Below are 27,986 nucleotides of genomic sequence, written 5' to 3'. Positions count from 1 at the left end.
CCTAATAATGTTTTCCTGTTATAGGGCAAATAATAGTGGTGATTTGGGTAATAGTTTCTCCAAATAATGACAAGCAGAAGTATACTCTGAAAATCAATCATGACTGTGTGCCAGAACAAGTAATCGCTGAAGCAATCAGGAAAAAAACTCGAAGTATGTTGCTGTCATCTGAACAACTAAAACTTTGTGTTTTAGAATATCAGGGCAAGTATATTTTAAAAGTATGTGGATGTGATGAATACTTCCTAGAAAAATATCCTCTGAGTCAGTATAAGGTGAGTAACAAGTTTCACATATATTGATTAAACTTAAAAAGGAATCACACCAGAGACTACTGTTTGTATTTTAGGACATATTTTTTGAAAAATGATTAATATTAGTAAATAGCATTCATAAATTTACTTTTATACTATAATTGAGAAATTGGTGAATTTAATTTGGAAGAACAGATGCTATTCTTCCTTTAAATTGTATATTGTTAATATTTGGGGATATGGCTACATGTGTGGATAAGCTGATTAACATTTTTGCAATTGTAACAATAGTTATATCATTATTCATATACAGCCATTTGATTTGTTGACTATTTAATTGTGCCATGAGATAAGATAAAATAATGTTTCAGGTATTGTCCATGCAAAAAAAAAAAAAAATGCATCATGTGTTTTTCTAGATCGCTCCAGTTCTATAGTGGAAATACTTTTATTAGCCAATGGGAAGTTTAAATAATGTGGATTTTGCACAGAAGGCTTTTCATGTGCCTTTTTTAAAAACAGGGGTTTACTGTAGTCATTTGAATATGCAATGTAAGCAAATAAAGTAAATGTGTGCCCCTTGTCAAAAAAAAAAAAGCACATAAAAACATGTTGGCAGTTACATTAACTGCAAAATATGCGGTAGTTCACGATTTTTATCTCTTCCCAAGCAATGGCATGACCAGTAATTAAATATTTTTTAAAATTCATGATTTACTGTTAAGATATACTATTAATACTATCCTACTCTCTATTCATTAAATACCTATAAGAAGCAACTGCATAAGATGTGATCAAACAATATGGTGAATGTTTAAATTTAAAAAACTTACTACAGTAGAAGACACATTGCCATTAATCCCCCTCAAAATACGCCCCCTCGCTTCAAACACACTTATGCCATCATTCTTGCCACTTTCTGAAGCAGTTCTGTGAGTCCTCTTTTGTGAGTGTCTTTAATTGCTCTGTCATGGCTGCCTCAGTGTCCTGAATCATTTTGACTTTGGGGAAGAGTCAGAAGTCACACGGTGCCAGATCCTGTGAATAAGGGGAATGAGGACACAGCGTGATATTTTCATTTGACAGAAATTGCTGTACCAGAAATGATGTGTGACATGGAAAGTTGTCATGGTGGAGGATGGTTTACGGCTCACTTTAAGACACACCTTCTCTCAACCATAGCTCACTCCCGACTGCACTGAACAAGTTGAAACTTGTCACACACGTTACTAAGGTTCGACATGCCACTTCCCATATTGAAGGTCCCTGCCTTTCTGTTGCATTCACAGTATATTGTGATCACAATGTAAAGGCTCCACATCACATATCACCTCTGGTACAGCAATTTCTGTCCAATAAAAACATTACTGTGTATCCTCATCTACTTTATTCACTGGATCTGGCACCATGTGACTTCTGGTTATTCCACAAAATGATTCAGGACATCGAGGCAGCCACAACAACGCAGCTAAAGACAGGAAAGAGGACTTTGCGAACTGCTTCAGAATGTGGCAAGAACAATGTGATAAGTGTGTTGGAAGCAAGGGGGCATATTTTGAGTGGGATTAATGGCAATGTGTCTTTTATTGTAATAAATTTTTTGTAATTTAAGTATTCACCAAATTTTTTGATCACACCTCGTATTTATACCAAGCCTATGCTAAGTACTGATTTACAATACCCAGGAAGACATGGTTCCTGCCTTCAGGCTGCTTACAGTCTAAGTGAGGCTTGTGGATAAGAAAATAGGCTATTATAATATGTATACAGTAGCATTTATATTAAAAATTTCCATCCTAACTACCATTTCAAGGTTCAGACCAATGTGTGGGGTTTTTTTAAATATATCCTATAATTTTATCAGTCTCCTCTCTTTGTGGTTTTATGTTTGTTTTATTTTTTAACAAAACAAATATTTCTCAAATGTTGAGACAGAAGAGCAAGAGGGCAGCAACCCTTGGATTGGACATCAATATAACTTAATAGATTAAATGATATTATAGGAGTTTACTAAATGATGTTGCTTTTCCTTTAACAAGTACAACGTTTTCATGATGAGTATCCTTTGATCCTTGTTTCTAATTTTTTCTTTTTTCGGTTGGTGGGGGCCTTCCAGTTAAGCATAGAACTAGTGTCAAAAGCTGACTTTTTTTTCTTTTATACAATTTATATTCCAAGAGGTGGTTGGTTGATCCTGTGCTGTAACCTAACTCCCAAATGTTAGTATTTTAAATGTTAAGATATAGCAACTGCTAAGAAATGTGGTCGATAATGTTTGATTTTTTTATTTTTTGCAGATTAGTATGTACATTCTCTCGTAATACTTTTACATGTTGCTTTTAAAATGAAAAACCTTATAAAAAATGGCTTCTCCACAACCCCCTTCATCTCTTACAGTATATAAGAAGCTGTATAATGCTTGGGAGATTGCCCAATTTGATGCTGATGGCTAAAGAAAGCCTTTACTCACAACTACCAATGGACTGTTTTACAATGCCATCTTATTCCAGGCGCATCTCCACAGCTACACCGTATATGAATGGAGAAACATCTACAAAATCCCTTTGGGTTATAAATAGTGCACTCAGAATAAAAATTCTTTGTGCAACCTATGTGAATGTAAATATTCGAGACATTGACAAGGTAATATATTGATGCTTATTTTATATAAATTATTTTACATAAACCTTTTTTGTTGAACTACATAACTCTCTTGACTTGCAGTGTGTTTTCTGATGGCTAGAAAACCACCTGTCCACCTCAGTTATTCCACAGTGTATTGTCCTTTGTCTGTAATTCTAATGCCCCAAATTCTAGTATTGCAATAGTTCTAATGCCTATAATTCTAAACTCTTAAAACCAAAAGTTTCACAGAAACTTTTGGCAGTAAGACCTGACCTGACCTGAAGCGAGGGGTTTTTTTTAGTCTTTATTTATCCCATTTAACTATAAATGTTCATGTGTTTTGTTGCAGAAATATCTTTATGGAGTGTTGTTCTAACTGCTGAGAGTATTAAGTAATATTTAGTTTATTTTTCTAAAATATGAGTAACTCTAAATTCCATACCTGGCCTAAACGAATTATGGCTTATATTGATATATATTAGTCTGATGTCCCCCTGAAAGTAGTAATAAATTTTGGTAAAGAATCTGCATCAGTATTAACTTATTATATATGTGAAGAAAAGGAGGACAGAAAAGCTCTATTTGAAAAGAAATTTCCAATGGATTCTCTCATTCATATCAGTTACACTATTTTGATATTGTTTAATATTGGTTCTATCTAGTATGTGTGTATGTATTGTGTATGTATGTGTATATATATTTGTATATACATATTCTTTTTTTTTGTCTTAGATCTATGTTAGAACAGGTATCTACCATGGAGGAGAACCCTTATGTGACAATGTGAACACTCAAAGAGTACCTTGTTCTAATCCCAGGTAAGGAAGTATATGGATTTATATTTCCACAAGTCATATTAGTGTTTAGCAGTATAATCAATAAAAGAAGTATAGTATACATCATTATTTTTCTAAGAGTCATATAAATCACCAGACATTTACATATGGAACATAAGGACATCCTGTCAAATGAGTGTCAGTCACAGGATCACTTTATTGATTCTCTATAAAATTTTATCTGTAGTGTTTTTCTGATTCTCTCTTCCTGTTGGATCAAGGAGAGAACAGAATATTGTTACAGTTTTATACTGATTATTCCCATATATTAGATTCCTAAACCTAGCATTTTATTCTTTTCTTATCTCCATTTATATTAGGAAGTGAGAGTTGGCAAACAACTCCAGAGCCAGACTCTGAGGCAGTTTTCTTTACATCACTTCTAAGAATAGATAAATATGACATTCAAATAAAGAGTCTTTGGGAATAGATCAATTTATTTCTTAGGGGGAAGGAGAGTTACTGGGAATATTTTAAATTATTACTGCCTAGATATAATGACAAAATAAAAGGTAGTGTAATCTAAAAGCTTACCATCTACCATTTCTCTGCCTTTCTGTATAGAATCATTTGGGAATATGAGTCTACCCCTGAATATGTAATAGTAATATTTTAAGAGAACCCAAATTGATATTAAAGATTAAAGCTGTATGTTATAGACAAGTAATAGAACAAACTAGTGAATCCTCCAGAAGTAAATTTCATAATAAATTTAGACTGAATTCTAGGAGAGTCAAGAAAAAGTTTTGATCTTCTAGTTAAGTTGCTAGAGGTGGCTACCATTCTAGAACCTAGGTAAAGCTCAAAGAGATGGTAGCCACCTCTACCTGGAGGAACGGAAATAGTTCCTCACCTTATCTGAACCATTGTAGGTCAGAAAGTACGTCATTCAGGTTAGAGCTTATGCTGTGGCAACAAACAACTCGAGGATCTCTTAAAATGTTTGTTAAAAAAAACAAAGCTTATTTACCACTCAGACTGCATGACTGTCACAAGTTGAATGGGGTGGTTGTGCAAGGAACAGCAAAACAATACTTGAGTAAAATGGCCAAAATTTTTCCAAACTTAGTGAAAACTGTAAAACCAACAACCTAAGCAGTTCAACTAGCCCCAAGCAAAGACTCCAAAATAATAGGTTTTGGAGGTTTATCCCAGTTGTTTTAGGTACCAAAAAGTGGACTAATTTTATAAAAGTAAAGGTAAATTTAATCATGTAAGATTAAAATGTCAAAACTTTAGTAAATAAAAGGAGATATTTACAAAGGATTTACATTTGATTATCTTTTCTGCAACAATTCTCTAGTACAAAAGGCAAAATCCCTATGGTAATAGTATGGACATTTAAGTAAATTTTTTAACTTTATTTACCAAAAAAAAAAAAAATTAGAGATAAAATGAAGTTATTAGAAAGATAGAAAAGTAGATTTTAAAAGTTCTTACTGAGATTGATTGTTCCAAATCTGTGCTTCCCTATGCTAGGTATATTATTTTATGATTTCTTCATAAATGTTACCAGTTATCTCCCAAAATCAAATCAGTTTGGACTATATATATGGGGGTGCCAAAAAATATATACACATGACTTACCATCTCTTGTTATCGGTATGTATTATTATAATGTTAATGCAGTTTTTTCCTTTCTTAAAATGTGTATAAATTTTTTTTTTGGCACTCTCTGTGTATAAAACCATTGCCTAAAAATAAAGAACTTCTGTGTGTGTGTGTACTTTAGAAGAAACATGCTATATTTGGTTAGCATAGTACTGTAAACAACTACGTTCACTGGATATAGCTCTCATAAAAAGTGTGTAGAATACTTCCTACCAATTATGAGCAATTCTAAAGATTTAGAAGTAATGAAACCCTAGGTACCTTGATTGTGTACTTATCAAATCCCACAGTAGTTCTTCTTCCTATGTATATTGTTTCTTTTTCCTTTAGAAGTCCTTTGTGCTAAATTCCCCCATTTTAAATGTAAGTCTTCTCTGTATAAGTGGATCTTTTTTTTTTTAATCCTCATCCATACTTGAGTAAAGATGGTAGAATAAATAGAACTTATTTTACTGATAAAGTTTTATACCTTTATTTGGCTAATTAAAGTTAGAATTTTTATACCGTTTTGTTGTTAGTCCTGTTTATTTATAATCAAAAAATAGAATTTTGAAGAAGCCATTTGAAAAGTTTTCAAAATTAATATCTAGCACTTGAGCTTTTACCATGGACCAATTACTCTTCTAATCGATTTACTTAGGTTAACTCATTTAATCTTCACAACAATTAGGTAGTATTTGTCCCATTTCAAAGATGAGAAAACAGACAAAGTGAGGGTAACACACGTAGTAAAATAGTTGAAACAAGATTCTACTCTGTATACTGTGACTTCTGAGTCAGTATTCTTAACCATTGCTACAATGTTGTTTTTTTAAATAACAACTATGTATTTTACTTGACTCTACAAATATATCCACCAAATAGACATAATTTCACATGTACCATCCAGTAAATTGGAGAGAATTTATTAAAATTTGAAAAAAATTGTCACTTTTTACTCTTTCCTTATTATAAATGTCAAGTTTTATTACTTTTGAAGTAGTCCTAAAATTCAAATACTTTCTGCTAACATATCCTTCATGTTATTTCTATACTGACGTATTTAAATTAATGGATTCTTCTGAATAAAACTATATCTTATACATAATTAAAAATAATCATAATAGGAAATTTCATTTTACCTCGTTTAGATTCCCCTTTCTATTAATATTTGCTTATATGAGCTAATTTTTTTAACTGAAGTATAGCACAAATGCATAAATGTATCCAAATCATCATTGCCCAGCTCAATGAGTTACCACAATGTGAATACCTACATACCCACTAGACTGATCAAGACATAGAACATTGACTAGCATTCCAGAAGTCCCTCCTCATGTCCCTTTCCAATCCATTAACCTTCTCTCCTCTCCAAAGGGAACTACTATCCTGACTTCTAACACTATTGGTTAGTTTTGGCTGTTTTTATATCTTACATAAATGGACTAACAGAGTAGATATTCTTTTGTGTCTATCATCTTTTAGTCAATATTACATTTGTAAGATTTCATCCACAATGAAACTGGTGTTGATTTCCATGCTGTGTAGTATTCCATTATATGAATACACTGCAATTTATCTGTTCTGTGATTGGATATTTAGATTGTTTGCAGTTTGGGGGATATTACAAATAATTCTGTTAACATTCTGTGTACAAATGCACAAATTTCTTTGGTTTTATATCTAGAGGTGGAGCCAAGTCTAGGTCAGTTTTAGTAGATTATGCTTTCCAAATTGGTTGTATGTTACACCTTCACTAGCAGTATATGAGGTTTCCTGTTACTATCCATCATTACCACCCATTGTTATTGTCAATCTTTATAGTTTTAGCCAATCTCTTGTATAGTGATATCTCCATGACATTTTGCTTTGCATTTTCTGAATGACAAACTGACTTTGACTGCTTTTTCATGTTTATTGGCCATTGGGATATGATCTTGTGAAATATCTGTTATCTAGTCAATCTGAAATATCTAGTCAATCTCTGGCCTGTTTTTCGTTTTACGTATTTTTTTCTTGACGATGTATAGGAGTCATTTATATACCTTTTTTCTTGGTAAATTCTTTTGTTCTTTCAAATTTCACATAGGTGGAACGAATGGCTGAATTACGACATATACATTCCTGATCTTCCTCGTGCGGCTCGACTTTGCCTTTCCATTTGTTCTGTCAAAGGCCGAAAAGGTGCTAAGGAGGTAAAGTATTTTAGAAGGAGCAATTCTATTAACCTCTAGACACTACTAATGTACTGCTGATTGAGTTTTTAGTCAAGAAATGGATATTATTTTTCTTTATCTAAAATAAATAAAACATTATAAAATTTTTAATAAATAAATGTATCATAGAAGAATACCTTGGGAGCTTCCAGAATTTATTTGTGGTATGTCCTGAGGTCATATTGATACAGTTTTTTAAACATGCAAAGTGACTACACACAAAGATCTGTTAAGTGATTACATTCAAATATCTGTCTTGCTTGCTTTGGTTCATATTTCCTATTAATAATTAAAGAAAATATATGTAATTTCATATGGGAAAAAGGAAAGCAAGTTCTTACACTTTGAAAAAGTTAATATGGCTTGTTATAGACATTATGATAGGGGCAGTTGTTGACCTCTCCTTCCTAGGGAAGAAAAGAGTTTTGAAATGCATTCTATAATTTAATCCACAGAGTATGAATATTTTCCTGCGTTTTATTTTATTTTATTTTTTAAGGAACACTGTCCATTGGCCTGGGGAAATATAAACTTGTTTGATTATACAGATACTCTAGTATCTGGAAAAATGGCTTTGAATCTTTGGCCAGTACCTCATGGATTAGAAGATTTGCTGAACCCTATTGGGGTTACTGGATCAAATCCAAATAAAGTAAGCTATTATCATAAATTACAATTTTTTATGACAGTCAAGCACAACATATATGTACATAATAACTTTTATTCCATCTCTTAGGAAACTCCATGCTTAGAGTTGGAGTTTGACTGGTTCAGCAGTGTGGTCAAGTTTCCAGATATGTCAGTGATTGAAGAGCATGCCAATTGGTCTGTGTCCCGAGAAGCAGGATTTAGTTATTCCCATGCAGGACTGGTAAGGCAAATCACTGAGTTTTCTTAAGTATCTGTAATAATCAGTGGATTTGGGTACATACTCTTTGTATGGAAAGGGTTTCGTGTGTTTTAGTTACACTGACAGAGCTACTATAGGCTCTAGGATGGTATTGCAATATAATAAAATTCTCTATATCCTAATATTTTTACTACAGCTCTGCCTCTTCTTCGTTTACTCGGAGCTCTAGCCTACCTTCATTTAACAAATATTTCTTTAGTTTCAACAGACCCAATGTTAACTGAAAGATAGAATCAGTTTTAGTCTCTTACAAAAAACAATTTTTCTTTGAAAGAAAAAATGTATTGTATGGTATGTACTAGGTCATAAAGTTGTATCCTAAAAAGACCTCTATTGAGTACACAGTCTAATGGTGAAAATAGACATTAAACTGGTGAAAGAAGAAATAAGATTATAAATCATGGTAAGTGCCACAAAGGAAAAAACAATAGTGTACCAAGAATGAGAAAAGGAGGGTTGGGAGAGAAAAGCTAATATATATTGGGTTTAGGAAAGACCTCTCTGAGATAGTAACTTTGAGGTTGAACTAAAGTATAAATATGTTGCTAACTGAGCTTGGAAGCAGAAAAAATAGCTTCACCACCATAACCCAGATCCCCTAGAAAAGAGTATATATGAAACGGAATTTAAATACTGATCTAATTGTCTGATCTCTGTCTCAACTTTGCAACCACAATATAAGTGGGTGTAAGGACCATTAAATTCTCCCTTATTTCTCAAGGGCAAAGGTGTCAGTGCTAAGAGAAGAGAATATTTTTGTTCTTTGTTGTCTTTTTTCCCACTTTTCAAATTTATCACTTTTTCTTTGGCCTAGTTGTAGGTTACTGATAGGCCCACCAATTAATATGGGGCTAAGAGGTCCAGAAATATGCCTACCATGTTTCATATACTCCTGGATGAAGTAACAGCAGCACCCAGGGACAGCCAGCAATCTTTCACTTAGAAACTTTTATGAGTTTACAGCTGTATGATCAGTAAGGGGTTTACCAATCCCTTTTGTAAACTGAGTAATAATCATAATAACCTTTAGCCTTCCTGCCTATGTACTTTCAAAGATGTGTAAAAGGTATTTTGATAAGTACAATTAATTTAAAATCATTACTGAATTCTATCAGATACTAAAAGTACAGTTAACTTTTTTGACATTAAAGAGATCCCTTTCTTGAGAAATATAATCACTATTCTGTAAGTTTAATTCCTTGATGATAATTGCTAACATTTATTAAGTACTTATTGTGTACGAAATGCCATACCAATCACCGTTTACATATTATCTCATTTAATGTTAAAAGCAATCTCTATGAACGTAGATATTATTACAGTCCTTATTTCACCAGTAAGGAAACAGGCTTAAGGAGTCTAACTTATCCAGTGTCACTCATTCCCTGTGACGTCACCCAGAGTATTTATGTCAACTCTCCAATATTTCTCTTATATGTTCACTTAATTTCCCACTATAATGGAGGCCCTGTGAAAATAGGTTGTTTTATTCTTCTGTGTCCTGAACAATAAGAACAAGACAAGGCACACAGGACATGTTTTAATAAATATTTGTTGAATGAATATGTGCCAGCAATATTTCTTTATGTTGTTAGATAAATTAACAATGTTTAAATGTGTAAAAACCAAATAGCATGGATGTTTGCTTTCATTGTTAGCGATTAGAAATATGTGTAACCCATTCTAAGGAATATATATTTGTTTTGTATAATATATTAAATGCATTCATAATTATTCATTATGTAGTTAATGTATCTATATTTAAAGGGAATAAATACATTACTTGGAATCTTGGAATTATACCAAAAGTGTTTTCTTTTTAGTTTCCAAACACCCATTTAAGTGTACAGTGTGTTAATGGGGTTTCTTCTTTTTTCCCTTATTTATTTTTACTTTTTAAATTTGAAAGCCTTAGAGTAATTATAAGGATGAATTCAGGCAAAGAATATGAAAGAATTTACGTTTTTATTTTATTATTTTACTATTTCTTATTCCGGAAATATTACCAGATTAGTTAATAGAAGACTATTATTCACTACTACCCAGTCAGCTCTTACCCCTGCCTAACTTTGTCAGTTACAGTTCTGTGGTTGGTGGTAATGTTAACCAAATAAGTTATTGGATTTGTTCCACAAATACTGTCTTACATTGCTTCTTCCCTCTTCCTGAAAATAAAGTCTTGCAATAAGAATTGTAAACTAGTTCACATCAGTTAATAAGCAATGTAAAGTTATTGACAGTTTTCTTTTTCTGTAGATTCATGAATCCTGGATGAAAAAATATGGCAAAGGAAATCACAAAAGTCACTGTTTTATTTTACAGAGTAACAGACTAGCTAGAGACAACGAATTAAGGGAAAATGATAAAGAACAGCTCCGAGCAATTTGTACCCGAGATCCTCTATCTGAAATCACTGAGCAAGAGAAAGATTTTCTGTGGAGCCACAGGTGAGTGTTAAGAGTCTCTGTTTCTTCAGTAACAGAAGAAAGTACTGAGGTTGGCTGATCTTGCCATGTTTCTACCATACCTGTTAAATAATGCATAATTTACATGATTTTTTATTATAAACATTATGCTTTTTAAAGCTGTGGGTATAGATCAGTATTTCTAGAAAACTATGCTGTATTGGTACTAACCTTGCACGTTGAAGGCTTTTTTAAAACTCTAAATCCCTGATATAACTTTTTTTAAGATTTGATTTTTGGTTTTATTTTTTAATAAAATTCAAGCTCCAAAAAAATATCCTATAGTTTTAGGTCAATTTAATTGTGATTTAGTTGGACGATTTTTCCATTTTTAGGCGATCCCTCCATTTTTTTTTTTACACTCCCTCAAACTAATAGTGTAATGCCTTATTTCTACTTATGAAGAAATTATCCTACTACTTGGTAAAGGTACACTGGCTTATTTAAATAAAGCAATTGCAGTGCATTTCTGCATCAAGTCCATTAAAACATAAATCCTGTCCAGTGACCGCAGTAGAAGTGGTGACTCTTCTCATGGTTCATGTTGCTTAAATGGGTGAATAAAAGGAGCTTTAGAAAGAGTATTATAAAATAAATTTATAATTTTTCCTAAGTACCTGTCTTCCATTTGGATCTTCCTTTTGTCTTCCTTGCCATTATAACTGTGTCTAAGTACATATGTACATATAGCAACTAAATAGTGTTAAATGCTGATTTCTTTTGATTTTAAGGAAGGCTAGCAATGGTAAGAAGTTTTAAAGGTGTTTGGACCTTCTTAAAGATTGCACAGTTGAAAATATAGACATGTAGGTCTTTTGAATAACATGCAAGAATATTTTTTATTTTGTTTTGTCTTTTCCACACAGACACTACTGTGTAACTATCCCTGAAATTCTACCCAAATTGCTTCTGTCCGTTAAATGGAATTCTAGAGATGAAGTAGCTCAGGTAAATGTGTGTTGCATAAAATTGATATGTTGCTTAAATTGTTATCTCTTGAAAGTCTGCATAAATGTAAGAGATGAAATAGACTTTTAAATTAATAATGGTAATATAGTGGAGAAAAATACCGTTCACACCACTTCCACTGATAAAAATTAATCCGTGCTGAACATTTGAAGCACTGAATCATAAGGGGAGCTTTTATCTCAACTTTAAAATAAAAAGACAGTGTCTTAGAGGGTTCCTTTACAACTATCTTTGCGTTATAAGTGTGAGTCCTGGTCTGTCCTGCACAGATGTACTGCTTGGTAAAAGACTGGCCTCCAATCAAACCTGAACAGGCTATGGAGCTCCTGGACTGCAACTACCCAGACCCTATGGTTCGAGGTTTTGCTGTTCGATGCTTGGAAAAATACTTAACAGACGACAAACTTTCTCAGTACCTAATTCAGCTAGTCCAGGTAAAATAATGCAAACTAGAAACATACGTTTTTATTTTATTCTAAATCCATGCAATTCTCAAAAACTACTGTATTAACTGGTTTTATGCTTTTTTAAAAAAGCATAGTAATTACTTTCTTTCTAAAAACTTTTCTTTAAATCCAACCATGGAAAAACTGACCCTGATTGATGTAAAATTGTTTTTATGTTTGTTTTTAAACACGTAGGTACTAAAATATGAACAGTATTTGGATAACCTGCTTGTGAGATTTTTACTCAAGAAAGCATTGACTAATCAAAGGATTGGGCACTTTTTCTTTTGGCATTTAAAGTAAGTCCAGTTATTTTAACATTAAATTATTAAGATGCATGTTACTTTCTTAATATATGTATAAATATGTATTACTTATATACTATAGTTTTTGTTTGTCTGTAAGAGTTATCCATATTGTATCAACGATGAGCTTCCCCTCAACTTTTTAATGTTAAATAAGCAGTAAAATTCAAAATGAAGTTTATACAGGAATGAGAGCTGAAATATTTTTAAAGATTTTGATTATACTTTAAGCAAAGTTAAATTTGCTAGATTAATGTTGCAGTTAGTTTCAGTGCATGTGGGTATTAAAATATACCAAAATAAAGAAAAAAACAAAAATCTTACCTTGGAATTCAGAAGACTAATGACAGAAGCTCAAGTTTCTTACTAGAAAACAAGCTAAGAATAAAAGTATTTTGTAGAATATGATATATCTAATATGCAGAGTTAGGGGTCACACACTTTTCTTCTAAATTTAGAAGATTTGTAATTAACATGATTTTTTTAATGTTAAAATAAATTAAAAGTGGGATCTAGAAGCTAGGTTTAAAATAAATTTAGAGATAGTACAGAAAAGGGACAGGTATGTCAGCAGTCAAATAGTGCTCACTGAGCTCTTAACTCCCACCCTATTGATTTTGTTATTTTTGTGCCTACTTTCCTTTTTTTATGTCAAAATATCTTGTGCTGAGATTAGTAAATGAAAAGTAGTTGAAATAAACCTAAAAGCCAGTTCATTAAATTTATATTTCCAGGAACTACGGGAAACCTTTGATAGTCTTGCTTCTAAATAATAGGTTTTAAATCATTTTGTTGTTAGTATGATTATAACATTTATTAGATTTAGAAAATGGGTTTTCTTGGGTTTTTTTTTTTTATTAGTTTCAGGTGTACAAAACAATGTAATAGACATTTACACCCCTCTTATTTTCTCAAAAAAGATTATATGCATACTCATTTAAGACTATATATAAAAATATATATGGTCTTTTTTTTTTTTTTGAATCTTGCACTGTTCTTTTAGATCTGAGATGCACAATAAAACAGTTAGTCAGAGGTTTGGCCTGCTTTTGGAGTCCTATTGTCGTGCATGTGGGATGTATTTGAAGCACCTGAATAGGCAAGTTGAAGCTATGGAAAAGCTCATTAACTTAACTGACATTCTCAAGCAAGAGAAGAAGGATGAGACACAAAAGGTGTGTGACTCTGGTTTGTTGTCGAGACTCTGTTCATTGCAATGGGGCAGGGTTATTTGAGAGCCAGGATGTACGCAAATGGTGGGTCTTAGAGCATATCAGGATTTGGATCCCAGTTCCACTGCCTCTCAGCTGTGTAATGTTAGACACATTATTTAGTCTTTAAGACTCATTTTCCTCATCTATAAAATGGGAATAACATTTTCTTCATAGGGTTGTTGTGAGAATTAAATGACGTGAGATATGCAAAGCACCTATCACAGTCCCTAGAACATGGGAGGTGCCCATTAGCTCTCTCTTTCTCTATTTACAGCCCTAACTTTTAAAAATAATGTTTCCTTATTCTGTTTCATATATTATATTTTAGTAATGCCCTTGAAAATGAGTGGAAAGAAATCAGTTTACACATGTCTAAGTTTAAAATGGACTCTTAGTCGTTCAGTGAATGTATCACATACTCTAGTCGTCTGCTGTCTAGCTTAATGTTACTGATGAATATTAAATGTGAAGATTTTTCATGACCTTTTCCTACTTTTTATCTCTTATTTAACACACATTTTATAGTAAAAAGTGAGATCATTCCTCACCTCTAGTGAAATGGAAAAAAAATCCTCATTTATTAGGGAGTCCCCAAAGGATGGAAAATATAAATTTAGAAGTACTGACTGAATTTTTCCAACATCTTCATTAATATTGCTTGAGGGGAAGAAAAACAAACTTTAAAAGAAATTTATTGTTTTAATCTAAATGTCATTCAGTGTGTGACTCAGTTGATTTTATTGAAGTTATGGTACATAAGTTTAAATATGTATAGGTTATCAGAATGTATAGGTCATTAGAATGTTTCTGATGCCAGAATTGTGAGCAGGAGGGGACTAGACTGCTTTAAAATAGTAAAATTTATTATATTTAGATAGTAACTGAAGTAAGAAAAAAAGAAACTTGATATTAGTTAAATTTGTAAATATAGGCATTTCTTCCAAGCAGGAATTGTCATATCATAGATTGGCTATGATACGGTGGATTAAGAACATAAAATCCATTACTCATTACTACTGGCTTAAATGGGACTGTGATAGAAAACTTAAAGTTCAATCATAGGAACAAAAGCTGTTACTTTGAGTGGTTTCATGTGTTATAATAACAATGATAAAGTGTAGGAAGCAGTGTGCTAACACTAGGGTTGACATTGAGAAAAAGAAATGCCTTTACAAGAGCGGCCCTTGTCAGTGATGACTAGATTTTCTAGTTGTTTGCTTATACTTAGTAAGGAAAAAAGAAAAACTGTTACTAAAATTCCTACATGAAAATTAATTTATTATGAATTCCTAGCTCCTAACCTCTTTTTTCCCCACTCACATTTTGAATTTTCGATAGATGGAGGTTTCCTGAAATAAAATGGCAGTTATTACATGATAGCTCAGCAGTCTGGGCTCTGGTTTGAATTGATTAAAAAGGGTTTTTTCTGTCCAGCTGTATACTAGAGCCTAAGTGTAGCATGAGACTCAGTGGAGCAAAGGTTTTTAAAAGTCCTTATGCCAACAGTCCCTTTTAGCCTTACATGACCTTTTCTACCCAACAGAGAGAGAGTGAATATGATGTTTTCTGAAAAGCTTTAAAGTAACGTTAATAACATGATGTCGCCATAGTTTTTCCCCTACAAGGGTCAGCAGACTTTTTCTTAAGAGGCCAGATAGTAAATATTTTAGATTTGCAGGCCATGCGAACTCTGTTGTAACTACTGAACTCTGCTATGTTCTGCGTGAACGTGGCGTATGTCTAAATGAACGGGCATAGCTATATTGGATGCAGTTTGATTTACAGAAACTAGCGGCTGACCTGCTGTAGTTGACCACGCCCTGTTCCACAGCCTCTGTCATCATGCAGAGTTCTCGCAGGAAGGTGCGCGGTACTGCCACTCTTGCCTGTCTGCCTGAGTTGTGGTGCTGTGTTGTAGAAACCCTTATAATTAGAATGCAGCCAGTCCAGGGTATGGATTCCAAGACTACACAATGCTGAGGTTCCAATGTATAAAAAAGATTAGCAGTTAGTTTTACTTTTGATGAAATCAATGTCTAACTGTGATTGTAGTCTAACTGTGATTGTACTTATCTATCAGGTACAGATGAAGTTTTTAGTTGAGCAAATGCGGCGACCAGATTTCATGGATGCTTTACAGGGCTTTCTGTCTCCTCTAAATCCTGCTCATCAACTAGGAAATCTCAGGTAAGGTACTTCATGGGAAGTTTTATTGATATATTTAAATAAGTACTCTTTCTGGAGAAAATCTTGAGAAAAGTCAAAGTGTCCATTATAATGAGTATATTCAATTTTCAAATACTTCCCTCTCCCATTCTCCTACACTGTAAAATAAGAGTTGTAAAATTCTCTTAAATTCAGACTGCACTTATTCAGGATGAGTTTTTACTACTTTAATAACAGAGTTTAAAATACTCCATGGCCAGAATTTGTGGTATCATAGGATAAGAAATGGAGTGTTAATGTCTGTAAAGGTAATGATATGTCCCTATAATTGTTGAAAATTCATATGCTATTATATAAGAAATTTTTAAGCGTAATATTTATTTTTTATACTCCCTGAGAAATGAATTCATAAATAAAATTGAGTAGAAAGTTTTAAAATTTTATAACACTTCAGAAAGCTATAATGTGTATGTATTTTAAAATAAATTTGAGGCTAAGAGACAAATAAAGCTAAGGTGTCTAGTAAAATTTTTAACTGTTTCAAAGGCTTGAAGAATGTCGAATTATGTCCTCTGCAAAAAGGCCACTGTGGTTGAATTGGGAGAACCCAGACATCATGTCAGAGTTACTCTTTCAGAACAATGAGATCATCTTTAAAAATGGGGATGGTAAGGAAAAGTATTAATGAACTTATGATGCATGAATTTAGCTATCTTTTTATATACAGGATATTTATGAACCATGAAGACTATTGAAAGCCATTTAAGGAATATGCATGTGGTAAAGTATACAATATTAAGCAGATGTCTAAACCTTTAAATATATTATTGAAAAGTATAATTATTGAAAAGAAGTACTAGGTTTAGAATCAGAAGGCCTGAAATCACTTTCTAACTATCATTTGCTGTGTGAGCATCCATATATTCCATAAATATCTGATGTGCTAGACCTTGGGGTTGTAAGAATAAACAAAACAGAATCCTTGCCTTCTTGAAGCTTACAATCTAGCAGGGAAAAGAGAGATGTTAACAAATAATTACAAAAATAAAACTATAACCATGTTACAAAGGAAAAGTATAGTCTGCTAAGGGATCATATAAAAGAAGGTCCTAGTTTACTTGGAGAACAGGCTGTAAAGGGAGCAGTGGGAGGATCCACTGATGGGTTTCCTTTGGGAAATGACATTTCAGCACTGAATTCTGTTAACCCAATATTTTAATATAAACGTTCAAATTTAAGGATTCAGAAAAATAAGTACTTTAAATATCTTAATTTAAAATTTTTGTGAAACAGCTTAGTCTGCATTGTTATATAGGTGGGTTTATGCAGATACTTCAGAAATGGTTTAAAGAATCACAATATTGCTTCCTTTTAGATTATTTTGAAGAGTAAATATAGTCTATTTATTTTCTACTTGAAAACAGTGTGATGACATGATACCCAGATATGCATTTTTGGCATTAAGTGGTGGTACATATTATTTGAATTTCAGATTTACGGCAAGATATGCTAACACTTCAAATTATTCGCATTATGGAAAATATCTGGCAAAATCAAGGTCTTGATCTTCGGTAGGTAACCAATAAGGCAATATGTATGTTGAAAATTATCCTGAAAAAGTAAACTATTAATAAATATTAATTATAAATCATACAGAGGCATTATATCTATAAAGAAATGTATGGGATAGTAATTAATGCTAGTTGATTACACTATGATACTTTCATTTGTCCTCTTCCTCTGCTTAGAATAAATAGCTCATGAGGTTCAGCTAGGTAAGAAGAGCTATGTCTCTAAGCTGGTAAAGGCTGCAGCTGCTTCCAGGGTGTCACTATTGAGAAACAGGTCACTATTTAGAAAGGAGACACAAAAGGCCCCTGTTTTCTTTCAGAAGTTACGCTCTTACAAGAAAGTTTCTTTCATAATATAAATTTTCTAATTTTAAAACTTTGTAAATCCTCTAATCTTGAATCAGTTTTGCAGCAAAATGTATGAAATCAACTACCATGTTTCCCCGAAAATGAGACCTAACCGGAAAATAAGCCCTAGCATGATTTTTCAAGGTGACATCCCCTCAACATAAGCCCTAAATGCATCTTTTGGAGCAAACCTTAATATAAGACCCGGTCTTATTTTCGGGGAAACACAGTAATTTTAAAGTTTTGGCCATTCTGTTGATTTCTGCCCAGCCTTCTGTAATGATCAATATTATCTCCAAGTTCTCTGTCATTCATTCAGCTTCTTCTAGTCATTTTTTGATTCTAATGGTATTTCCTTCTCTTACTCATCTCTTTGCAAATCTAGAGTCATTCAGGCAAAGGCCACTGTCACATGAAGTATTTTTGTCTGTAAGTTGGCACAGGAGTCAACTCTAGCTTCAGCAACAGAGTAGATTAAGGTTTATGTGTGTGCTTCGTATAGATTAAGAGTATCTAGTATATAAAAATGTACTGGTAACAAATAGCATCCTTCTATTTCCAAGAAGAAAAATGGACATCTCAAGTAACCTGCCAAATCACAAAATTCAGTCATCAACTTTAATTCTTAACTCCTGGTTCCTTGCTTAACTTGTGCTGCTTTCCCCCAACAATTATTATTATACGAATCAAGTTTCCTTTTTTGGTATAATTTCCTGTGTCGTGGGAGATCCACCTGCCACTACTACAACCACCCCCAGGGGAATAGAGTACAAAAGAGAATGCAGAACTAGACAGAGTAGAGGAAAGGACTTAACTATATAACTCCAGTAATTATAATATTTAATTGTAAATTAATGATGGTTAAAAAAAGCATCTAAAGTTAAGCTAGGTCATTGGAAAGTATGTTGGATCTTTGGAAAGCTTTTAAGTCTCATAATGTTTTTTAAATATTTTTCTTTTAACAAATAAATTTAAGTAAAAGTTTCTGTCTAAAGTTTAATTTTAAATAAAAAGTAAATTTAAGTAAAATCATAGCATTTTTGTTTATACCTGGCCAAACTTACATTCAGGTTTATGGTAATTCTGCTTGTTTGTTTGGTTTTTTCCCAACAAGCCTTATGGGACTATGGGACTGACTATGTGACTACTGTGACCTAACAGGACTATGTGACTCTTTAAACTGTGAGCATGTCAACAGCAATACAATGTAAAGCAAGAGAAAATGAGCAGCAGTTCAACCTTAAGAAATTCCTGTATTTACCAGGACAGGTAGAAGAAAAGTTTCCATAAGATGAAGGTTCAAAAGGGTAGGAAGACCAGTGTAAGTGATTCACAGAATCCAAAAAAAGGGGAGAGAGTTACAAAAATGTATAGTATCGGTGCCTTAAGAGTATAAGGACTCTGAAAAAGCCTTTGGGTTCGATGATTCATGGTAAGCTTAAGGAAGAGCTGACCCAGTAGAGGGGTAGGGGTAGAAGTTAGGCTGCAAGGACGTAAGTGAGAAAATGAAAATAAGTGTAGACTATTACCCTTTAGGAAGTAAGAAGTAAAAGAATGGGCAGTAGCTTATGAGAACAACAGTTCAAGAAAAACCATACTTTACTACGCATGTGCCATTTGGTGTGTTAGGTGCTTTTTTTTCATTGTCTCTTTAAATCTTCACATCTCCACCCTTGACATATTCTTTTTAGTATTCTGTGTGAAGAATGGCACACAGAAGTACCCATAAAGCACTTCTGCTGCATGCCAAAGTGTGGCTGTATCAAGGGAAAGCATTTGTGGGTTATTTGAATTATGAGCTGAACTTGCTGCTTTTTTTTAATAGAACAATATTTTTACGTAAAGAATAACTAATAGATAAGCTAATGATTATTCATGCATGGGTATTTGGCAGACAGTTTCTTGAAAATGAACAATCTGAGCTTCTCTTTTCAAGGAGAAAAACTGACAGAATTTGTTAATTGTCAAATTTGAGCTTTCCACAAAAATTAGAATTTTGAAAACTTTGTGTCCATCGCTGTGAGCATAACACCTTCCCCCAAATTAAAGACTTTTCTGATGATATCAGTGGTAATATTAACAACTGTGACTTTTTAGTTGGTATAATGAAAAGCATCAACATTTGAGAAACACCTCTATAACTCAGTGAACTAAGGTCTTCTAAATGACTAATGCGGGATATTATAAAGTCATATATGGGTAAAAGTTCCATACACATGCTAGATAGATGAACGGATTTTAATGTAACAGAGTATGAAAAGTTATTTTTATGTTTTCAGATTGCATATTGCAACTTGAGAAACTATCTCTTGTCAAATTTTGGAATAATATCGAAGAAATATCATATTTATCTGAAAAGGCTATTACAATACTCCTTTTTCAAACTACATGTTTCCACAAGGCTAGATTTTCTTCATATACTTCTATTAAAACATTGCATTAGATTGAACACAGAAGCACGTATGAGAATCCAGCTCAGTACTATTAAGCCAGACATTAAAGAAATTTGAAATAATGGGAAACAGCATCACTCTTCTAAGTTTTAATATATGGTTTTTTGTTTCATAAAACATTATTTATATTACCATACAATAGTTTACTGTTATTTTTAAGTGAATTAATATTTTAATTTTTTATTTTTTCCATTTTAATTTCTCATATCAATAGATATAACCTACATAAATAAAAGTTTTTGGTATCCTCAGTAATTTTTAAGAGTATAAAGGAGTCCTGAGACCAAAAATTTGAGAACTGCTGCCCTAAAGTATTATTTAGATATTAATTAAATATCTTTAAATTTCTAGGTTGTAAATATTTATGAAATTTTATTTTATTTCTTATTTTGTTTTTTAAGATTTTTATTAAAATACAGCTAACATACAATATTATGTTAGTTTCAGGTGTTTATGAAGTTTTGATCGCCACAATAATTTTCTTAATGCTTTTCTGATACATAATTAAATCCTTTTCAGTTGATGGTTACAATAAATGATGGCAGATAATTTTAAGGATTTTTCTAGGAATATTTGTCATACTATAATAACAGAACATTAAAATTAGGTTAAGGGAGTAAATGTCATGCGTGACAAATGTGCAAATACTTGACTATTTCTGTATTAACCTATTAAAATATTTGCTGTTTTAAAATTCCATCATTTAATTGTAAATGCCTTGATCCTTTTTCAGAATGTTACCTTATGGTTGTCTGTCAATTGGTGACTGTGTGGGACTTATTGAGGTAGTGAGAAGTTCTCATACTATTATGCAAATTCAGTGCAAAGGTGGCCTGAAAGGTGCACTGCAGTTCAATAGCCACACACTGCATCAGTGGCTCAAAGACAAGAACAAAGGAGAAATGTGAGTTTATTCTTCTTGTTTCCCTGTTTAATCTAAGTTATTGTCAGACAAGTCTTTTAATGGTTGTGCCTATTTCTGAATTAGACCAGAGAAAACGACTGTACTTACTTAGGCAAAAAATATGTTCAACCTTTGACATATTTGAGATACTGTGTTTAAATGACCAGAATTGCTTAAATTTAGTGAAATCCTGTACATTCAACTTAGGTATCTAAAAGGTGTTTTTCTTATTATCCTTTTTTAGAAATATTAACATTGTACATTCAAAATTTTACTTCTGACTTATTGCTACAATAATTAGAAAAAATTCCTTTTAACGACGTATTTTTCACTATAATAAGAATTTTGCTTTCATCAGAAAATATCTAGAAATTTCTTTAGAAATCCTTGAAAACTTCAGAATCTCAAAATTTCTCAGATCCTTGGACATAATTACTTACTCCCCCCGTCAGTGTTTGTTTTCATTGTTTGAATACAGATTTTGACCATCTTTTCCCAGTTTGGATCACTCTATATTTCCACACTATTCATCAGGTGTTTCTTCTTTGTAGATATGATGCAGCCATTGATCTGTTTACACGTTCATGTGCTGGATATTGTGTCGCTACCTTCATTTTGGGAATTGGGGATCGTCACAATAGTAACATCATGGTTAAAGATGATGGACAAGTAATACCTTTATCTTTTTAAATTGTTTTGCCATTCTTAAATTTATTCAGTCAGGATATTGTATTTCTGCATTTGTCAAACTATAACAATTTCTTATTTTTGAAAGCTGTTTCATATAGATTTTGGACACTTTCTGGATCACAAGAAGAAAAAATTTGGCTATAAACGAGAACGTGTGCCATTTGTTTTGACACAAGATTTCTTAATAGTGATTAGTAAAGGAGCCCAAGAATGCACAAAGACAAGAGAATTTGAAAGGTAAGCTCAAGAAAAGTTCTTACTTACTGCTGTTTAAAGCATTGGACTCAACCTTCTCTATATTGACAAATAACATATAGTGCTGATAAGACATTTTTTAGTCATACAATTTGAGAAATTATTACCATGTTTATTCATAATTTTTGTTACCACCTTATGGTATATCATTAGTCTGTCTTAAACCTTAAAGTACTTTTAAAACCTTTCATAAAATTTAATTTTATCTATAACTCAGTCCTGGACCTAGCCTAAACCCTAAAAGCTTTAGTATGGATCACTTCATACATTTAATAAATTCTTATTAAAATCCTAATGTGCCAGGCATTATTCTAGGTGCTGGTGATAAGCAGTAACAAAGTCCTTATTGGCTCAGGAGATTTACGTTCTAGTGTGGGGTAAAGGGATTGGGGGAGGAGAATGTTTTTTATAGGTTTGTCCAAGAATACCTTTCTAATGCTGTGACATTTGAGCAGAGAGCTGGAGGTATTAACGCCATTTGTTCGGTACTGACCAAACTGTTTTTACTTGTAGGTTTCAGGAGATGTGTTACAAAGCTTATCTAGCTATTCGGCAGCATGCCAATCTCTTCATAAATCTTTTCTCAATGATGCTTGGCTCTGGAATGCCAGAACTACAATCTTTTGATGACATTGCATACATTCGAAAGACCCTAGCTTTAGATAAAACTGAGCAAGAGGCTTTGGAATATTTCATGAAACAAATGAATGATGCACATCATGGTGGCTGGACAACAAAAATGGATTGGATCTTCCACACAATTAAGCAGCATGCTTTGAACTGAAATGATAACTAAGAAACTGAAAGTTCAATATTGGATTCTGTACTGCACTGTTAATAACTGTCAGCAGGCAAAGACTGATTGCATAGGAATTGCACAATCCATGAACAGCATTAGCATTTACAGCAAGAACAGAAATAAAATACTATATAATTTAAATAATGCAAACGCAAACAGGGTTTGATAGCACTAAACTAGTTCATTTCAAAATTAAGCTTTAGAATAATGCGCAATTTCATGTTATGCCTTAAGTCCAAAAAGGTAACCTTTGAAGATTGTTTGTATCTTTTTTTAAAAAACAAAACAAAACAAAAAAAAACCCAAAATATATAGAAATGATGGAGAAGGAAAAAGAATGATGTTTTTTTTTTTTGTCTTGCAAATGTTCTATGTTTTGAAATGTAGACACACAAAGTCTGTTATTGCATTAGGTCCAAGTAAACTGGAGTTTGATGTTAAATTATATTAAGATTAGAAAACATGAAAAATTCTTATTTTTTTCATTGCTGTTCAACTTATAGTTTGAAGTGGGTTTTTTGACTCCTTGTTTAATGAAGAAAAATGCTTGGGGTGGAAGGGACTTTTGAGATTTCACCAGAGACTTTTCTTTTTTAATAAATCAAACCTTTTGACGATTTGGGGTCTTACCAGCAAAGTTTTGGAAACAGTCACAAATGAGACCTGTTATAAGGTGGTATTTTTGGGTTTTTTTTCTGGACAGTATTTACAAGAATCTGATTCTTATTTCCCAGGGAAATTCTGGGCACCCATAAAGTAAAATAATCATCGTAGAGAAAGAATGAGCAGGAATAGTTCTTGCTCCAGAATTGTACAGTATTCACCTTAGGTTGATTTCTTTTTTTTCTCCTTTTGCAATTGAATTGAATACATTTTTCATGCATGTTTTCCAGAAAATAGAAATGAGTATTAATGTTATTAAAAAGATTATTTTTTTTATTAAAGGCTATTTATATTATAGAAACTATCATTAATATATATTCTTTATTTCACGATCTGTCCCATAGTCATGCATTGTTTTGCACCCCAAATTTTTTCTTGTTTTTATCAGCATGGTCAGCTTTTCTCTTGGTCTGTGGGTAAGGCTCAGGCACTATCCCATTTATACCAAACTAGTGAATAACTACTTAAAGAAAACAGATTAAATTCATCCTCTTTCTTTATTTCTTTCTGTTTTTACACGAATCCCCTATCTTCCATCCTCCTTTATAGTTCAGAATGCCTGAATCATATGAAATTAAGTACCAAAATTAATACAATTTAGAGTATCTTCCTGATTGCTTAAACCCTCTACCGAGGTATGCTCATGAATAATACGTTGTAATATGGGGGAAATAGAAACCATGAACTTTTTGCCTTTTTAGGCTATTTATCCAATATCAAAATAATAAAAGTAGGACCTTAAACCATTTTAAGATCACATCCCATTTCCAAGTGGTCAGGTCTCACTCTCCAACTTTCCTAAATTGCACTGGAGCACAGGATACATTCTTAAACATTCTGAAAATATCAACCCAGGATGTAGGGGCTAATGGCTCGTCATCACTTCAGGATCTGGTATTTCACTCAGTATTTGAAATGAGTGATTAATACCCTAGGAAATAGCTTTAGCAAATGTCCAGGTGCCACACCAGAAAAAGTGCAATAATTGACAGTTTTCTAGATTAGGCATATTATGGAAATACACCTTTATAAAGAGTGCACATTGTATACTCTAGTGTAACTGCATCACTTAAAAAATAGTCACTTATGAAATCAGTTACCTATAGTAAAAGTCTTGAATAGTGAACAAGGACTCTAATACAAATGCTCTTAATATTTGGCTATTTTAGAACCCTTAAAGGGCATAATTATTGGAGATTTAGGTACTTCACTAAAGCATGTATATAATATTGACAACAAGAAAAATAAATTTGAAGATGAGGGGAACTTATTTCTCTAAACTGTCTTGGAATAGGTAAGAAGCATTTAAACTCTGTTTTAAGCAGCAAACCAATAGATTCTTTTGCAGATACAGATTTCATAAGATTAAAACTTCATGATTAACATTTTCCGTCTTTTAGATCTATTCAGTTATAATACATACTAACATCCCAGTCTTTTCTATATCAGGGATTGATTACAGGAAAACTCAGTGAAATGGTACAAATCTGAAACTTTGATGGTGGAAACTGAAGTTTTAACAGAGAACCGTGTTTTACCCAAGTGCCAAAAAAGCTTTGAGCTTCCTTGCACAAAATTTATACAATTTTTGCATTTTCCACATCAGTCCAGATAGTCCCCTTTCCCTGGGACCATTAAAACACAAGCCACATACCTTAGTTCATCATTGACATTATTTTCAAGAGTTATTATAACTCAATTTATTCTGTTTGAAACACTGTAGACAAATTTTATAAAGAACATAGATAAAGTGGTCTAGCTAAAAAAGCCAAGTAAACTTTAAACAAATCCAAGCAGAGTTTAAGTAAACAGCATTAAAAATAAGAAAAAGGGGCAGGTAGTTCTCAGAAGGCAAAGAACCAAAAACTGGATTAAAAGCTACATGGGTGACTAGGAAGTTTCAAATCAGTGATAATAGTCACTTCCAGGTACTTCAGTACCAGAGATCAATTCCGATTGGTCAGTTCCATGGCCAACCATCCTTGTCACTGAATGTGGTATAACTGACTTTTGGCTCTACAATTTCATTTGGTCACTCGAGCAGTATTTCCTTCAATGACTATTTTGGAGGAAAAAAAGCAGGTTTAAGAAAAGTAAAACCTAATTTTAAACACATTCTAGCAAGAAATAATCAACTGTTTAAAAAATCATGCTTTAACTTTTTGTCATATTCTCAGCTATATGAAGTTTATTTTAAAGATTTTTAGATTGCTGTTAATTTGAAATCTGTTAATCATATTGTGGTATTTGGTTTTTTTAAAAAGATGTTTCTAATTGGATTTTTTAAACAAGAATGGAATTTGGTCTCTATTTTATGATAGAACCTAAGCTTTTTGTGGTTCTTAGTGTCCTGTGTAAAACTTAGTGTCAAAGTAATCAATTTTGAGGTTTTTCCCTTCTACTCTGCTTTATATTACAAGCCCTTTAGGATGGGAACCTGGTAAATATACAATGAATTGTAAAATATTTTAATGTGTAACTTTTTCAACTGTGAAACTATGACTATTGGTTTTTTTCTTTTTTGATGAAAACAGCTGCTGATAAAGTATTTTGTGTAAAGTGTAGTTCTTATTAATCAGGAAAATAATCAATGACTTGATTAGAATGTATATACCCTCTTGGATTTTATTTTAAATGGATATGGTAATTTTCATGTAGGTAAAACACAGTCCATCTGTATTCTTTTTTCCATCAAAAATTGCGTGATTTGGCGTTATAAAAAAGTTATGAGCAGCCTATCTGTTTTAAGGGCACCATGGAAATTGCACAGCATGTAAACTTGGATTTGTTTCTTAATGATTTTTTAAATCCATTTAATTCATCTTCTGACCAATAGCCCATGCTTGCCAACTCTTTGAAGAAATTTAATTTCCAGCATTATTTTAAAGCCAGCAGGTTAACTTTCACTCAATTTTATAAGTTCCTTTTTCTTTGTCTGTCTGCATAAACAGCAGACCTGGGCTGGACCCACATACTCAGAATTTACTTTAAAAATTGATTTTGATGTCCATGACATCACTAAAATATTTCAGTTTAAAGACCATATGTGGTGTTAATGGATTGTGGTGCTTCTACTATTTAAAAACAACTTTCATACTTCAGATGTTTTTGAGAAGAGGGGAATGTGGAGGGAGGGGGCTAAACAGGGAGGAGCTGTTTGAATGAATCACATTCTTCATATCCATCCTGCTCAGATGGGGCACTAGAGAAGGCTGAGATCTGTGACAGGATGTCGTACATACCATGAGGGGAAAAACTTTATCAAGGATGGGATTGAAAAGGCTGAACTATAAAGTTCAGCATTGATGGGATACTCAGATAATAATTCTTGGTGACAGAATAATACAGCTGGGCTGTTTTTTAAAAATAAAAACAAACCATTTTTATTTCTTAATGTTGCATTAAAAACTGTAAATGTATCTTAACATGCCATGGCCTGGGAAGCCTTTTTTCTTTTCTCTCAAAAGTTAGGTTCACTTTCTGAAAAGATGATAGGGTTTAGCTCAAGATAACTATGGTCCAGATAAAATTGGATTGGTAACTCTACCTCAGAAGGTTATTAAGGAAAAAACTAGATGAGTCACAATTCGACACTTCAGGCTCTGATATTACAGAAATTTGCAGAGTACTGTATTTTAGATTTATAAAGTCAGAGTAAAGTCATGCCTTGTTTTTAATGGTATTGGAGACATTAAGAAAAAATTTGGGTTAACAATTTAGTCACTGCTCCAGCCATTTGGAAAAGGCTATCGTGCTAAGAGGTTCATGGTACTGGGTTCTTGAATTTGACATTTGAAATGTTATGTTCTTTTTTCTGATTATTAGTGAAATTACTGTGTGCATATTTGCACACATTTCTATTTGTATACACACTGCTTGCTAGCTCTAGTCAAAGGCATCTTTTATAAAAGGTGTAAACATCAAGTTTCTAAAATTCAGAAGAGTTTAGAATTTATTAGGAGTTTCCCAAGTTGGGACGTTAGTTTTTAAATAAGCTTATTTCATTCAAGTATTCCACTTGAGTAAGTTTTGCACTTCCTTTTTATCAGTGCAGCGCCATTCCTTTTGCTTAGATATGTTAATATTTTAGATATGTTAATATTACAGCCATGGTAGTTAGCATAAAGTGACAGTTGTGAGCCATAGGAAATTATCTGACTTAATTTTTACACAACTACACATAAGAGTTTTAGCAGGGAGGAGAAAAGCAAAATCAGTCTAATTGTACATTTAGTGTAGTTGGGTAACTGATTTTCACTACCAACAGTGGACTCCATTCCTCACGTTGGTAAGGAAGGAAAGGGTTT

General features: G+C 32.6%; 1 protein-coding gene across 1 annotated transcript in view; it reads left to right on the top strand.

Annotated features, from left to right (window-relative positions):
• Window positions 1-27,090, top strand: part of PIK3CA (phosphatidylinositol-4,5-bisphosphate 3-kinase catalytic subunit alpha) — a 70,315-nt gene extending 43,225 nt beyond the window's left edge. Inside the window, exons 4-21 of the mRNA XM_081029546.1 lie at window positions 25-275; window positions 2,652-2,897; window positions 3,612-3,697; window positions 7,395-7,500; window positions 8,021-8,173; window positions 8,258-8,392; window positions 10,754-10,878; window positions 11,763-11,844; window positions 12,135-12,299; window positions 12,507-12,610; window positions 13,620-13,791; window positions 15,911-16,017; window positions 16,543-16,664; window positions 17,489-17,567; window positions 21,102-21,272; window positions 21,824-21,941; window positions 22,048-22,199; window positions 22,731-27,090. Coding sequence (XP_080885672.1) covers window positions 25-275; window positions 2,652-2,897; window positions 3,612-3,697; window positions 7,395-7,500; window positions 8,021-8,173; window positions 8,258-8,392; window positions 10,754-10,878; window positions 11,763-11,844; window positions 12,135-12,299; window positions 12,507-12,610; window positions 13,620-13,791; window positions 15,911-16,017; window positions 16,543-16,664; window positions 17,489-17,567; window positions 21,102-21,272; window positions 21,824-21,941; window positions 22,048-22,199; window positions 22,731-23,001 — 2,645 coding nt within the window. The 3' untranslated portion in view covers window positions 23,002-27,090. The remainder of the gene's footprint in view (window positions 1-24; window positions 276-2,651; window positions 2,898-3,611; window positions 3,698-7,394; window positions 7,501-8,020; window positions 8,174-8,257; window positions 8,393-10,753; window positions 10,879-11,762; window positions 11,845-12,134; window positions 12,300-12,506; window positions 12,611-13,619; window positions 13,792-15,910; window positions 16,018-16,542; window positions 16,665-17,488; window positions 17,568-21,101; window positions 21,273-21,823; window positions 21,942-22,047; window positions 22,200-22,730) is intronic.
• Window positions 27,091-27,986: the final 896 nt, after the last annotated feature.

This window comes from Rhinolophus hipposideros (assembly GCF_964194185.1).
Source record: "Rhinolophus hipposideros genome assembly, chromosome: 2".
NCBI classification, from domain to species: Eukaryota; Metazoa; Chordata; class Mammalia; order Chiroptera; family Rhinolophidae; genus Rhinolophus; species Rhinolophus hipposideros.
This window is presented reverse-complemented; position numbering and strand designations above follow the sequence as displayed.